Source organism: Miniopterus natalensis, chromosome 18 (genome assembly GCF_054644295.1).
Source record: "Miniopterus natalensis isolate mMinNat1 chromosome 18, mMinNat1.hap1, whole genome shotgun sequence".
NCBI classification, from domain to species: domain Eukaryota; kingdom Metazoa; phylum Chordata; class Mammalia; order Chiroptera; family Miniopteridae; genus Miniopterus; species Miniopterus natalensis.
Window position 1 is genome coordinate 33301041 of NC_142098.1, and position 16660 is coordinate 33317700.

At 39.4% G+C, this 16660-nt stretch overlaps 1 protein-coding gene across 5 annotated transcripts in view; it reads right to left on the reverse strand.

The window, feature by feature from the left end:
• RSPRY1 (ring finger and SPRY domain containing 1) overlaps positions 1-16525 on the reverse strand; it is a 32943-nt gene extending 16418 nt beyond the window's left edge. The window contains exons 1-4 of one of the 5 annotated variants that reach the window (XM_016206538.2): positions 16391-16506; positions 14618-14687; positions 4236-4720; positions 185-237 (exon numbers count right to left, since the gene is read on the reverse strand). In XM_016206538.2, coding sequence (XP_016062024.1) covers positions 185-237; positions 4236-4585 — 403 coding nt within the window. In that variant the 5' untranslated portion in view covers positions 4586-4720; positions 14618-14687; positions 16391-16506. Of the gene's footprint in view, positions 1-184; positions 238-4231; positions 4721-14617; positions 14911-15227; positions 15711-16390 lie in introns of those variants that run through there. The other 4 variants (XM_016206540.2, XM_016206541.2, XM_016206539.2 and 1 more) reach the window with 4 other exon arrangements.
• Positions 16526-16660: the final 135 nt, after the last annotated feature.

The window sequence follows — 16660 nt, forward strand, 5'->3', positions numbered from 1 at the left end:
GCAATATACATTTCCTATCCGTTGTATAAGAAAATTTCCATGCACTAAGGGATTTTTTTTCCTTGTCATCTGTGTTAAGTGTTTTTGAAATCTTTTATTTAAAAAAAAGTGGTAATGTCTCATAATCATTAATTTCATAATCATTAGTTCATTAGGAAGTATTAAAAAAAAACTTTAAAAATACCTGTTTCTGCCATTTCGTGCAATGTAATCATTGAATAGGGAGGTTCCTGATCACTGAAAAATAAACATTCAAGGCATCAAACTTGAAGAAGTAAGAAATGACAATCCCAAATAAAAGTTTACACTCAGTGTGGGGGTAGAAAGAGAAATAAGAAATGAACACAGATGAATGCAGAGAAAGAGATGGAAGAGACAACCAGAGCTGTAATCTGTAAGGACAAATGCATACCACATGTGCTCATTTCCAAGGTCACTCTCTGATTGCCCACAAACAAAATGGGCAGAAGGACACACAAAAAGATGACCATGTGGCCTGACGTAAAAGCACAGGACTACAACTGGAGACCAGAGCCTACGTTCAGCTTTATTTCTAGAGGCCCAGTGCCAACTGAGACAAGCCAGGGAGGTCATCATCATCTTCCTCATACTTACCTCAAAGACATGTCAGGAAGGGAGATGACAATCTCAATTGAGGACTTATGGAAGCAAGGGCCTACACATTTTTAAATGCTGTTCTGGGAAAATATCACTATATGCTTAAACTTCAAAAAATGGTGTAAGAAGAAAAAGAAAGCAAAATTAATGTTGGAGCTATTTAATATTCTAAAAGGTCATTATGTACCTTCATTCAATGGGTTTCAAACCGTGATCCTAGGAATCTTAAGTGCTTTAGGAAAACTTCAATAGTGAATAAAATAGTTCCCATCAAACAATGATACATTTAATTACTTAAGGAATACATTTACCACTTATTTGTTTACATATTGTGGCTCTCTGTTTTACTATGATAAAAACCATAAACACAGTTGTCTTCAATTATTTAATCCTCAGAATAATCTTGTGATATTGGAACTACTAAATTCATTTCAGGTATTCCTTAGGTACTGGTAATTTACATCCTGTGTCCTTTCATAGCAAGAGAAATTCTTATTTAAAAGAATTGTTTTAAGTGATATAACTGACAGATACAAACATTTCTGGAGAGCAATGTCGAATTAAATATGCATATACCCAACAATTCTAGAGAAACTATGCCACAGGTAATAGGTGCCCATGAGGCTATTTGCTGCAGTGCTATTTGTAGGAACAGAAATTTGGAAGTAACCTAAGTGATCATCACTGGATTATAGGATAACAAAATACAGTACCTTCAAGCATACAAAGGAATATATTGTAGTAGTCAGAGCAGTTGTAACTTTACATACAGCATATAGGTCTCAAACATAATGTTGAGAGAAGTTAAAAACAAAAAGATTCATATAACCGTATGAGTTACATACATTTTTTAAATAGCACACTATATACAAACTTCCTATACCTAAACAAATATATGGCAGGCAGACTGGAAGACTATAACTTAAGTTCATAGAATGGTTACCCCCTGATATTTGGAGGTGGGTAGTACAGTGGATAATGAAATTAGGGAAGAGGAGAAAAATAATAAAAATATGACAGGATCAGCAACCAATAAGGAATATGAGCACCTCAATTCTACACAGGTGCACTTAAAGGACACACACATCCCTACACCGAAAAAAGATAAACTTCTTTGTGGAACAGAAATAGAACAGAAATTTCTGGTGGGGAGGCAGGCACTAAAGCCACAGGACTACTGGGCTCTGGGTCAGGAACTAGACAGAGACGACCAGGAGCTCTGTGACTGCAAGGTAGGTGATGGGGACCAAACCGCCACCTGTGCAAGGGATGAGGAGACTCACTAAGTGAGGCTGGAACAGGGTTCCCCTCTAAGTGAAAGGAGTTGAAAAATTATGAATGATAATCTGAGCTACAACTGGTGTGAAGCTGCAAGTTGCTAGTGACAACAAACAAAAACAGAGAAAGCCATGCAGCAGGACCTGGGCTCCTTAACGTGGGATGAGAACTCAGAACCATCAATTTTAGGCTCAGTCATACACTGAAGGTCGCTGGGACCCAGATGGAACAACAACAAAAGTGACAGATCAGACTGGAAGAGAGGGAGAGAAAATATGAATGACAGAGAGAACACACACACAAGTGAGGGGGAAAATTTCCATCTAGAAGAGCCTGCAAATTAAAGTCCTAAATCACATGAGAATAACTAACATTAATACCATTAACAGTCTGAGGATAAAGTCACTACCAAAAAATGCAAACAGAACTTCGAAATGATTTTAAAATAAATGTATTTAAAGTGTATTTGCTACAGCAGCTCTCTATGACATTAGGAACTGTGCTCTCCTGTCAGAGCAATGCCATCCCTTCCAACAAGGAGAGTACAGATCACTTTATAACTGCAGACACCCTTTTAGGTGTATTCTTACGAAGCCCGTCTATCTTTCACGTCTAGTTGTAAAAGCCTTATAAACTTTGTAAGTTATAAAATTCTTCCCCTCCAGTAGTTTCTAAAACACAAGCTATGGGGCTGTGTTTATAGACTGTCTGAACCCTGTTTTGCCATTAGATTCTCCAACATGGCCCTTCACAGTTGTTCTCCATCTGCCTCACTGTCCGTTCTCAGAAGAGTTCTAACTATAATCAGCGCAACAGGTTTTAGGTGAAACGTACCTTCTTATACAAATGTACACCACTTGCCTCACGTAAGTGAATTATGTGCTTTATCGACAAGTTCACTTGTAATTTGTAATATTTTCTGAAGTCTGGAAATAAAGCTCCTACCACCCTGCCCCCACACACTCTGAATCACTTTATAAAACATACGGCAAAGTCTACTCTGTATTTGTTTTTCCAACGAGCTTAAATAGCACTGCTTATTATGGTTTACTTCCTTATTTGGGAAGGACAGCTTTCACTACAATTTCATGGTATGTTTTAAGTTGCACCATGAAGGAATTTTATATAACAGCTTCTCGTCCCTTGCTTGAGCAATTTGGGGGATGTAAATGGCATAGATTAAGTTAATAGGTATTTCCTACAAACATAATCAAATTACATTAACTCAGCAACCAGAACTACTTTGAAGGCTGGTTTTAATAAACTTAGGAAGGCCTTTCTGAACCGGTATGGAGAATATCTTTAAGAACCATTCTTCCCCAGCATGTTCTACAGCAGATAAAAAGATGTGCAACGCAAATTTATTTCTATGAGGGGAAAGTAAATCCAGAATAATACTCACAGGTATACTTTGATTTATGCTATGATTTTTGAGGAACTAAACAAAATTAATTCCAAAAATATGACTATCAAATATTTAGGTACTTAAATTTACTAGCAGAACCTGAGGAAAAAGAATTCAGATATAACTTATAAAGACATTATTATTATCTCAGAACAATCCCTGTAAGAAAGGTATTACTACCTCTTTAAAGATGAGGAATCCGAGGCTTAGAGAAATAACTTACTGTCATATAGCTAGTTAATGGGCGCGGCCAGAATTCGAAGCTGGGTCCATCACAGTTCAAAAACTTTTGCTCCTAACTACTGAACTTTACGGTTAAGTTCAAATATTTTTTCAGTTTGAACAATGCCCTTTAATTTCACTGGTATTCAGACAGGGATTTAGTATTTAAGAGTTAGGCAAACTGAGGAAAACATAAAACAGGTACAAGTGTGATCTGCAGCTTCAAGAGACAGGTCTCCCAAGCGGATCTAAGAGGGCCACACAGGGAGACAAAAAGGCAGGGAGACGAACCCTGATCTGCACTCTCATGAGGCCCACACCAGCTGCGTGCCGTCACGCTCTTGAGTCTCTGGTCAGCGGGGACACAGGCAGGCAGGTAAAGGTGAGTCTTTGTGCAACCATTTCCTATTGCACCCTGAAATACAAACTCACTCCATATTTACTACATTCCCTGTAAAGACCCTAGATTTAATTAGTGAATTCTGCTATAGAAATGTTTAGACATTTCCAGACAAGGGTAGATGTTAATAAGTAAAAACATCAAACTATAAAGTATATTCTGCCATCAGAGGAGAAATAAAACATTCTCACCTGTGTTCTATGAGCACAAGGCTTGGCGAATACACCCTATGAACTGAAAGAGTCCAGAAGTTATGGTTCCTGGCAGAACACTTTTCATTACATAGGGGGTGACTGTAAGTCAGATACTTACTTATCTACAAGGGTCCGTATGACTGCCAGTGTGTCCAGCACTAGCCCGTCTACATTTTGTTTCTTTCTTCTTGGCTCATGTGGTCCTCGGCCCCTTCTTGGTGGCCGAACAGGGTCTCGGGGTTGGTTCCTTGTGTCAGCAGTGGGTACTGCATTGTTCTCAGCCTGTTGCTGCTGGGTGTCAACACTATCTTCTGCTCCACTGTCATCTCGGCAGATACAGGAATTACCCATGGCAGCAGTGGCACCTCTAGTCCCCAGGAAGTGGGCTATGTGTTCCTCAAGAGTCAACAGCAGACCCTGGCCAAGGCTTCTGCTTGCTAAGAACACGGCCCAACCAATGACAATCATTTAGATAGCTGTCAGTTCTCCATGCACTGCTTTCATAATCCGGAGTCGAGATCCCTGCATCCTATTTGTTTTTAACAACTGAATGCTGACGGAAATTGCAGAGCTGATCTCCAACATCATCAGTCACAGGGAATCCTGGTCATTGGGGGCAGTTCCAAAAGAAAAAGACAACGAAAGGAAAATGAATCAAAGGTCCATGGCAATTCAATTACTCAAACTTTTCTAGTTTGATTTTATAGACAGTAGGGTGACAATGAAGAATCATCTTTGGTTATTTTTATAGTTTCTGACTCAAAGAGGTACCTCTGCATAAGAGAATTAACAATCAATAATTTTTACCATTATATTATAAAGTTGATTGCTAAGCCATATCCTTGTAAACCTTAGGAGTTGCCACTGATTTTTTCAAAAACTGTATGTGTGGTTCTATCTGTACAGAACTACATTAGAAAAATATATACAGTTGTTCAAGGGCTCCTTTTGTGCATAAAAAAGAAATTGTCTCCTTCCTTAATTTACATGTATGAGAAAATTTAATGTTCCAAATAAATACCTAAGTATAGAGATTTATTGTTTAAAAGTTATGATAAAACTGTGATAGCACCTGTTTGATATCAAGAAGAATAAAAGGATAGAGTGTTCCACTTAAATTACCCAAACTGCAGAGGTTTCCCATGGAGGCTCTCTGGAGAATTTCCAGAAATCATACAAGTAGTTGCAAAGTTTTTCTGTTATCTAAGCAAGATTCCTTTGGGGAAAGGCAAATATTTATCACAAGGTTGCATTTTCACAATGATTACCTTGTTATACAACATATCTGCTACAAAGTTAAGAATACGGATGCACCAATTATCTTTGAAAGTACTGACCAAGCACCTCATATCAGGCACCATGCTAGCACTGGGAGCACAAGGCACAGTCTCTGTCCTTCAAAAATTCATGGATGCCCAATCTCACCCCACACAGTATGTTTATTATCGGAAAACCTAATGATAGAACCAGCTCTTCATTAAACTGAGAAATCTAGTTAGGTCTAGAAAGAAGTAAAGATTTAGAAGCAGGAGACTGACATGGGGCTGGTAGCAAAAAGCAAAACATCATGCCGAGGCCTGGAAACTAGGACTCATGAGGCCTCAAATGGACACAAAGAATAGAGACTAGTGTACAGTCTCTACACATTTGCTTATTTACAATGAAGTCCTCTGATACTGAGTAATGGCTCAGGAATAGATATAAATTAAATGTATAATTCGCCAGGCCGGGCGTGGCTCAGCGGTTGAGCGTCAACCTGGGATCCAGGCAATCGGGATTCAATTCCCGATCAGGGCACATGCCTGGGTTGCGGGCTCGATCAATGACTCTCTCATCATTGATGTTTCTGCCCCTCTCTCCCTCTCCTTTCCTCTCTCTGAAATCAATAAAGATATATTAAAAAATAAAATAAAATAAAATAAATAAATGTATAATTCAATGGGATTAGAAGCAAGAGAAAAAATACTTCCATTATTTGGACAGATTCGCAGCAAATTCTTTTAAACATCTGTCCAGTTTAATTATTGTTAATAAGTATGTGTGGGGGGTTGCTGAAAAAAGAGAGATGGAGATAGAAAGTCTTTGCATATATAATTTAATCTAATATATGTAGAGACGGGGAGGGACAGAAAAGGGGAGTGGATAGAATGGGTTAAGATGGGATAGGAGGAGAGAGGAAAGGCAACAGACAGACATTATCTCGGTCCAGGTACCAGGACAGCAATGGCTGAACCAAGTAATAACACAAGTGTTCTGGGTCTCCCCAAAACAGTGAGGCTGCCTTCAAAATTTATTTAGAGTTTGTACTTAAAAGGATGTGACTGATATATAGGTAGGAGCATGATATAAGAACTCAGCTGGAAATAGCTTTTTAAAAGAGAACACATTCTAAAACAGCAAAGAGTTGAAGTAATATCATTCCCATACTGTAGGAAACAGGGTATACAATTCCCTTCAGAAGGGAGATAACCCAAAGATTTCAATGCTTAAAAGGGCAGGAGACAGAAATCAGAAATAACTCTGGGGGTCCTGACATAAATTTCTATTGATCTTATAAATTATGCTCGTTTCTGTCAGAGACCAAAAAGCCACATTCAAGAAGTGATGCTCTGGCCCTTCTCAGAGAAAGTTCAGAGGAGGTACTTTTGGAACAATTCAGATGCGAGGAGGTAAAGAATCTGAGGTTTTCTGGCAGGTGTACCACTAGGCAGTAGCCTAGCTGATATGCCACGAGAGCACTTTCTTGAAATCCTAAAGTATTATATTAAAAATTTTTATTTGGTAATTTTTAAAAGTAAAAAAATGAATACACATTCATTTTGAGACCTAAATGCCACATTCATCTACTGGAAAATAAAAGCCTCTTCTCTGCTCTCTTCTGAAAGACATTCTTCATAGCCCATTCCTTTCCCAGAGGTAACCCTCTTTAAAAGCTTTATGTGTTTATTTCCACATCTACTATTATGTAGTCACAAAATGTTTTTTAACTTAACTAGGACGATGCCATAAATACTGTTCTGCGATTTGCTTTTTCCCCTTAACAATACATGTTTCTACACCAGTATATATAATGACCTCATCCTGTTTAAGGCTGTAAAGAAATCCATACTCTGGATTATCAGTGTTTCTTAACCACTATGCTATAAAAATCTGTGGCTAAACCATGTGGCTGTACCATCCCCATTGGGGATGGTAGAAGGGATGGTCCAGAATTCCAAAAAGGGAACTCTATCAGGGAAAGCTTCCTCTCCTGGGGATGCTTCATCACCCCAAACAGTTCTATGGTATCAAAGTCACCAGAGCAGAAGGGAATTCCACTGGCCTCTCTAAAGCTCCTGAGCTTTTCCACAATTAATATGGAAGTTGGGATGGGCATGGTATGCAAACAGTAGATTCAATCCAACCAGACACATTAAGTTGGGGAATACATATCCAAGGAAGTGAGACCACTCGGGTATTAAAAATATCTGGCAGTGATTTGAAAATGTCAAGGTGAAGTTAAGACCTAGAAAACAAAGCCTTGAAGGGAAGTAGGGAACTCTCTAAGTTATAGTTTAATGTGAACACTTGTAAAACTATTCAGAATAATTAAGAAGAAACAGTGTTGGGAGTGCTTGTGAGGAAAACAGTGAGTTAAAAAGTTGTTGGATTACAAATTTTTAAACTTTATTCTATCCAAATTTTTTTGCTAAGGCTTATATAAACTGAATATAGAATAATTAATCTATACAGATTTCCACTTAGTGCAGTTTCAAAGTAAATGGAAGATATCCAATACATACAAACAGGCATTTTTAAAAATATGACTAAATTTGGAGGTAAGAAGACAAAAATTCTGGTTTGCTTTTGTTTCCCCCCCCACCATTTCCAAATTGACCTCAAGTGTAGCTCAGGTCAATTTCTTCTAAGCCATTTTCCTTAAATGACCCAGAAAATGATGTCAACTACAAAATCTGTGAGAGAAGGAAAATTAGTAAGGAAAAAAAAAGTTTTCAAATATTTTAAAACCAAAGACTTTGTGTTTTTTAAGGACTAGCTAGAGACCCAGTGTAAAGAAGGGATTAATTAGGTGGGACAGCCCTGAGGCATTTCAAAGGTAAGACTATAAAACATACAAGGAAAAAATAGGGCTATTTTAAAATTTTCTGAAATGAGCATACAGAGTACTTTTGAGGTTATAGCCAAAGGCAGGGCACATAAATAAATAATGTGTGTGATCTTTCAGATTTATTCAGCACTAAAAAACGTACAGCTTGTCATCTGGAAATGGTAGTCACTCCTGATACTTTTCTCAGAGAACAAATTGTGAATACTTCAGGCAAAAGCCTGGGTAATGAAATTATACAATTACACTTTGTTTCATCTCATTCCAAAAAGTATTATGTGACCCACTTTCCAAGGACTATTGTTTTAAGACAGTAACACTCAGCCTACAGATCTTGTACAGGATGCCAGAGGTCACCTACAGCACAGGGTAGGGGCTTTACAGTCAGAAAGACTCGGCACAGGTCCCAGCCCTGCTATATTTACAGCTGTGTATTCTAATTACCCTGACTACAGGCACACTTTAAAACAGGGAGATAGTAATAGTTCTTACACCTCACAGTACTACTGTGAGAATTAAATGAAATAAATAGTGCTTGTAAGACAAATGACACAGCGCCTAATACTTAAACTCAATCCCCAAATGCAAGATGTTACTACAAAATAAGCACCTAACTAATCAGAGGTAACAACATAATATGGGAGGTGGGGACTCTGGAGTAAGACCTGACTTAAGAGCACTAAGATAACTAAACAACTCATCTTTTATAGAACTCTCTACCTTGTACTAAAATAACCTTTACCTTTACTTATCTATACTTTTAGACAAAGAACCTTGGGACTGTAGCTTAATCATCCTAAAGATGATGAGCATTAGAATCCCTTACTTTTGCAAATTCCTGGTTCCACTCCAAATAGCCAGAATCAGAATTTCTAGGATGTGGTCCAGGCAAGTGTTTTCTTAAAAGCTACCCAGGTGATTCTGATAGTGGCTGGATCTGGGAATCACTGTGCTATACAGAACCTACCAAAGGACCTGGCACAGTAGGCAGGACCTACCGACAGAAGAGACAAACTGAAGACACTAATGGGTGATTCTTCCGGGGTCAAAAAAGGTAATCTTCCTTTCCAGGAAAATGAATTGCGACTACGTTTGGAGTGGTCAGCCAAAATATCCATTTTGAATACAGTTACATCCATTAGTGATTATGTACAATGCATATCAACATAATGAATAAAATAGCTCCCTATCTTTCTCACCAGACCTACCCCATGAAGCATCATAATGAACCTAGGTGGTACCCTGCTCTTGGGTAATGACATACAGGGGTTAAGAGACTGAATGAAAGAGAAAATGAATAAGACCAGAGAGTATGTATATCTGTAATTCCTATCGATATACCTAACTTTGAAGACTACTTTGCATTAGATGGCCGGCCAAGTCAATTTTGAAACCAAAGACAAGCTAGTCACAAAATTTAAACATACACAACTATTAAATCTGCAGCTGTGGAAATCATCAACTGATGTGGCAATTATTGACTGTTAATGATACCACTAGATGCCATGGCTTAGTAGAAAGACTTATCATCATCTAAATGGTAATGTTTTTAAAATCACATTGTTCATAGCTCCTTTTCTGCAAGAGTATAATTATAATCAAGCATTTCCTTTGCGAATCTATTTCTCTGAAGTGTGGTATTGTTCATTTTGATTCCTTTTTAAAAAAGAAAGTAAAGATTACTCCCTGCCACTTCCATATCATTTATGATTTATTAGATTTTTATATTTTATAAAGCTGCTCTGAGAGGGGGTAAAAATCAACTTGGGCTCTCAGTAAGTTTTGTGTTAAAGCAATGAGGTCTGGTACTCAAAACACAGACCTCTACCATCATAAACAGCTCACCACACGAGACATCTGGCCAACTGGTCTAATCCACCCTAACAAATGGTCCAGGAATCAATGATTCATCTCTTCAAATATTTGCTTGCATTCAATCATAATACAGCTCAGTGACATTAAGAACACTTTCTTTTCTCTGAAAATAAGACTTCAGGATTATGCTGCCAAGAAAGGAGAGGCTGGTTAAATGAATGACCATAGAAAGAAAAACCAAACTTTGGGTTTGAAATTACTGTTGCTGTCATCTTCACCTTGTCATTTTCAAGTCATGTTATAGGATGCAGCATTTTTTCCAATCCACTTTTCACCCCTCAAGGCTAACTCATATAGCATGAAAAGTAACAATATACAATGCACTGGAAATTTTAATGATTTTCTCTCATTAGAAGATGTTTTAGATTTTTTTCCTAAGACAGTATTATAAGTGATAGCACTTGCATCATGTTTATTAGTCCCCCCTATTTTATCATGACAAATTTCACACACACACAGCAAAGTTATATTTTACAGTAAACACCTGCATACCCACCACCTGGATTCTACCATTAACGTTTTACTATACTTGCTTTATTACATATCTATCCATCTCTACCCATCATCAATCCATCCAATTTTTTTAATGCATTTCAAAGTAAATTGCAGGCATCAGTATACTTCCCCCTAAATAATTCAGCATACATAACACTAACTGGATTTCAATTTCTTTTTACTGGTTAGATCTACATATAACGAAATGCACAACTGTTATGCATATATGTGCAGAATTTTGTCAAATACACATACTTGTGTAACTCAAACCCTATCAAGACAGAGACCCTTATCCAGAAATATATTTGCTTTTAAAATATAGTGCAAACACCTCAAAGACCATAACTTTCCTACTGAAGATTTAAACGGGAAAAACTTGGAAGTCAACAAGATTATCTGGTAGTATAATAAATAGATAAGAAAAGTATATTAGATATCAAGAGTACATTTGCCAGTTGAAATAGAAACCACCCAAAGATATTTTAACAGGAGTAGTTTTGTCTCTAGACTCTAGAGCATCTCGTATTGGGAGGACGGGGAAATTGTGGAATATTTTGTTGGAACTTCACTTTTCCCCCAAAAGGAAAGGCAGCTCTGATATTTTAACATGTCACACAGGTGTCCAAAATTATGTGTCTGCAGTGACACTGGCCACCTGAGGTTTAAGTCATACAGGGTACTATTATCTCCTGAACCGTAACCTTTAAGTTGTCTGGGAAAAGTACTGGATGATTCTGATACTTCTCTTATGCACTGAGGTTGGTTAAGAAAGTACACCTTTGAGGAGAAAATAGATCATTTTTCTGCATGAACTGTTAGAGGAGTATTTGGAAAAGCTTTCTCTAAAATGTTGAGAGCTTTTTAACCCTGTAGCAGTGGTGCCTGTGGCTAGGTGAGAATTATGGCAGAATTAATAACAGAATACAGTCTGACCTAAAACAGTACAAAAGAGAAAAGACAAATCCTTTCAGCATTCAAAAAATAAAATTTAGGGCTGGGATACAGTGAGGAATTTCCAGAAGCAATAATAGTTAAAAAAAGGAGAAGTAAATCATCCCTGCCAGGTCTCAAAGACTGAAAATGTTGCCTTGGACCTAAAAAGGAAATACTAAGGAACAAGTGAGGTAAGTGCTAATGATGACTGCAGTACAAAGGAGGAAAACAAATATAACACTCCAGCCCAGCCGGGCGTGGCTCAGCAGTTGAGCATCGACCTAGGCTCCAGGAGATCACGGTTTGATTCCTGGTTCAGGGCACATGCCTGGGTTGCGGGCTTGAAACCCAGGTGCGGGCATGCAGGAGGCAGAGGATCAATGACTCTCTCATCATTGATGTTTCAACTCTCTCTCTCCCTCTCCCTTCCTCTCTCTGAAATCAATAAAGATATATTAAAAATATATATATATACACAGATGTGTTATTTAAACACAATTCATAAATCTGAAAGATACAGATTTTCCTATTATAGAAAACTCTTTACTCTTAAGAGAAGCAAACAAAATGTATGGACAGCATGGATAACAACACTTTCCTTAATGAGATCTACTTAAAATGGTGTCTGAAAACACTCACTTGGGTACCCAGAACCTAAGAGGTATTCAATAACTACTTTAAGTGAATTTATTCTAAAATGTGTAAAAATAGATGTTTCCAAAATATTTATCACTTTTAAAAACTGAGACATCATTGAATAAATATGATTCCAATGTTTATATGCCAGGCACTGAGCAAAGATGAAAAAAAGGTCCCTCATGCTCTTGGCAGAGATGAAGGACAGCAACAGACAACACACTGAGTGCCCTACCCATAACGTAACACACAGCAGAGTAGCCTAGCCTATGGGTAAAGCATCCTTGGGTCCACTGGGAGGAGGCCTCTCACTCCAGCATTTTTCCGGTGGAAAAGAAACTTAGTAACATCAAGTATTTTTGTACAAGCAAGTTTGTAGGTGACTATATATAAGCATTAGCAAAAGGGATATGGAGGATTTATATTGCAACACACTCATGTCTTAAATTATAAGCCAAAATATTGTTGGTACGAAAATCCTGACCACAGTGAAAGGTTAACCAAAAGCTCATAAATCAAACTGATAAAGAAGCTAATAGTAATTCTAATAAAAAACAAAACAAACAAAAACCACAAGATGAAACACAATGGAAAATAAGCACTGCTCCTGATGACTGCAGGAATCCCCGTTCTGCATATGACACAGAAAAAGCTCTGCGCTGGTGCCAAATTTCCCAAAACAAGCTTGCTGGGAGGAAAAGGTGTTAGACAACAGTAAACTCCAATGTACTAGTTTTGGTTTATGAACACCATAGTTTAGTAATCCTTAATAATTCACCTAGTAAGTTATGAATAAGTAGCCCTTAGGCACATGTAAATATGAGTAACTACGGAGCAGTAAGAATGGAAAAAAGGCCCTGCTCTTCCCACAAGGTGGGGCAGGGTAGGAGTCAGACTTCGGGAATCAGTGCATCCAGGGAGTACAGAGGAGAATCCATGACTCTTCAGAAGGTACAAGGGGTAAGAATACGCTGACCCTGCAACATTAAACTAGGAGGTAATAATAAACTGGCCAAGTAAGGTATTTCAAACCTTCTATTTGATGTGTATAGGGCCCATAAAATTATGCCTGGAAACTATAATTTCAAGCAACAAGAAAGCTACAAGCAGGGTTCATTCTTTAACAAACTTAAGGAGTGCATCAATTCTTTGCTATCTCAAATGCACTCTTAGTTTTCAAAAGCTCATAAAGGGAGAAAGGGGAATATCCCCTAAGAGTCCACCAGTTTAGTCTTGTATATATCACACAGTTATCCACAGTTAAATATGCTTTATATATTTAACCAGCAAGCATTGCTTTTTGGAATGGACACAGAGTAAACTATAACAAATATTGTACTTTTTTCTGATCATAAAGATTGGCAAGATAACTATTTCAAAAGCTGACTTATTGAATAGATAAACCAAAGGGAACATATTCTTTCTCTTATACTCCTAAAACTTGTGAGTCTCTTCCTAAAGGCTATGGCCCAAGTTTTGGCATTCACTACTTCCTGACTATTCTTTCAATCTTCTAATTTGAATACGGGGGTGGGGGGAACTGTCCAAATTCAATAATAAATGCCTTGAAAATGTCAAATATTTGAGAGAAGCTAAACTGATAGTTTACTACCCCCAAATAACTCTTTTGAAATAGATTACTGGTTCCGCTGTGGTTCCCATCTGGGGTGCAACCCTGTGGCTATCATATCCACCGCAAAACAGAAAGTCTCCAATTTAAAGTAGTGTAATAGTGATTACCATCCTCAAGAATTCCCAATACTTTCTCAAACTATAGCATTTACGGAAGAGAGCTGTATTTTAAAGATGCAAAGTGATGTCTCATTTCATTATAACAAATTACTTCATTATTAGGGAAAGTATAGGCAATTCTTGACTGACTGAATTAAGCTCATGAGTTGAAATAAACTGTTGTAAATGCGCTTCAGGAACACACAGCAACTTTTGTTGTGATTCTCTTGCTGAAACATACTTCAGAGTTGCTGTCTTCCCCTATTCACTAGAGTAGCGTTCTATTACACAAAACGTTACGTCTTCATTTCCCCTTGATTCTTAGCCAGTTTACTATGGGAAAAGTTATTTTGCTGACAAAGCAGAAAAAGGCCACACAGAGTATGCTGGAACACTTCCTATAATCAATAATTTAAAAATAATCATGGAGTACAGAAATAATGAAGGGTTTGTGGGGAAAAAAACAAAAACAAAAAGCAGGTCACAGACAGACATTAAGCAGCAGGTCAGGACAACATGTCTCCTGGGAAATCAGAAAGCTAACAAAATCACCACAGTGATTTTGAAAAAAAGACCCATGAAACGTAAGATTAAAAAAATGGGAAATACAAGCTAGCGTTTTGTTAAAAACGGCAACAACAAACTTCAAAAATAATAAGTTACTGAATATTTGGAAAACCAGCTCTAACAAATGCCACTAACTAAACATCAGGAAAATGTCATACCTGGACAGAAGGATCTTATAACTTCATAAAGGAGCTACAAAGAAAGATGTCATCCCAGGAAATGCAAACTCTGTAAATAGTGAAAAAATAAAGAAAACCATTGTAGAAGAGGAATTTAAAAGCAATTGCAAATCTACAGTTTGGGACTACTACAGGAAGGCATACTTTTCATGGAGGGGAAAAAAAGTCTCATTTACAAAATCACAACTGAGGGAGGAAGGAAGATTCCCTACCTCTAGACATCCAAAGGCCATGAATATATGAAAAAAGGAGAGGTAGTTTACATTACTGAGATGAAATTAAATGGCGGAAAATTTCAGCTGTCAGGGAAAAACTCCCTGAAGAAAAAGATTATATTATACTGCTGCCTCCTGCCTGCACCATCAGAATTTCTAAGTAAATTAAAACTCTGAGCAAAAACTGGAAATCCCTCCACCCCCATCTAAGCAGGGGTTTAAACCTTGGGTTTAGATTGTAATATGATGGAAACAGCTGTGAACCTTAAAGCTTTCAGTATAATAGGGCTCCCAGAACTCCAAAGGTAATCAACAACTACTGTATTAACGCTAATCCCTTACATCTACATACTGTTTTACAGTTTAGAAAGTACCTTCACTTTTATTCCTCAACGGCAAGCCGTTTGGTGGTAGAATCACAGTATTTGACTTTCACGCAGCTTGTGGTTTGTCCCGTACTTTCCACACTGCCTTTATTTTACAGGAGAGACCTAAGCTGGATAAGTCACTTGTCTAAGGACAAGTAGATGGTAGGTGAGGTGCTGGGACAACTGCCTGGACTCTACTCAGTCAGTAATAGACTCTTTCAGCCCTTAAAAGTTCAAAGTACAACACTCCAAAGAGATCAACCTCATTCTGAAAGGACAGAACTGCGGTCTCAGTGGACCACTCTGCCTTGATCTACCTCCCAAAGACAGGGAAACTGAGGCAGCAGGTAGGGGCAAAAGCCTCATCCAGAGTCAGGCAGGGAGTACCGGTGGGAATGGAGTTCCCCCACCCCACCTCACTACGCCTAGAAGCAGAATTCTGTGTTTAAGACACCGGGTCTTGCCATTCCTGCTACCCTCTCCCTATTCCTCACCGAGGCTTTCCTACGGATGGGGGTGTCTTCTTCCCAGGACCGCCCAGCAATCCCCTCTCCACAAGGCCCTTGCCCATTTTTCACATCGGGCCTCCGGAGCACGGGAATCCGCTAGTTCCGGCTGCCGACTCCTAGCCCCTCTCTCTGAGGCATCTCTCCACCCCGAGGCATTTTTATGTTTCCCGGGGGAATGTCTGCTTCCCACCGATGCCACCTAAACCTCAAACTCCACAAAAGGAAACCCTCCCAAAGCGTCCTCCCATCTACCCCTTCCGCCCTGCACAACCCCGAGAGCACTCAAACATCAGCAGCCTTCGGGAGCTACCTGCCCCTCACCTGGGCCCCGTTAGCCGCGGCCTTCTGGGGATGGGCCACCCCGAGAACCTCATCCAGTCTACCACCCCCTAAAGGGGGAACACCCTCTTCCAGGAATCTCTTCAGGCGCCTTCAGCGCGGGCCTTCGTGGAGAACCTCCAGGCTGTTTCCCGGGCTCTGCCAAACGCCACCCTTCCCCGGTACCTTCCCGGAGCCTTCCCAGACCCCAGTCCAGCTTCCCCGCCGCAGACTCGGGGTCTGTCCCCTCCCTCACCGACGTCCCCTGCCCTCGGACTTCCCCCCGCCGCTCCGCGTCCCCAGGGGCTTCCCGGGGCTCGGCGGCTGGGCTGCGGCACTGACTTTCTCCAGCTCCCGGGTCCACTCGAGAGACGGGAGGCGGCGGCGGCGCGACTCCTTTGTGACAGGTCCGACAGAGCGCTAAAGATGGACGCGAGGCCACTGCTATGCCATTACGTGCTGGGCCCACCCCCGCTTCGTACCGCCTTGGCTCTCCTTCAGTCCCCTAGGAAACGCCCCTTTCTCGGTAGCAAGCTCTCTCCCTGACAACCAATCATCGTCCCTGAACGTTATCACGTGACCTCAGGGCCCGGCCCGCCCTCCAAGCTGAGC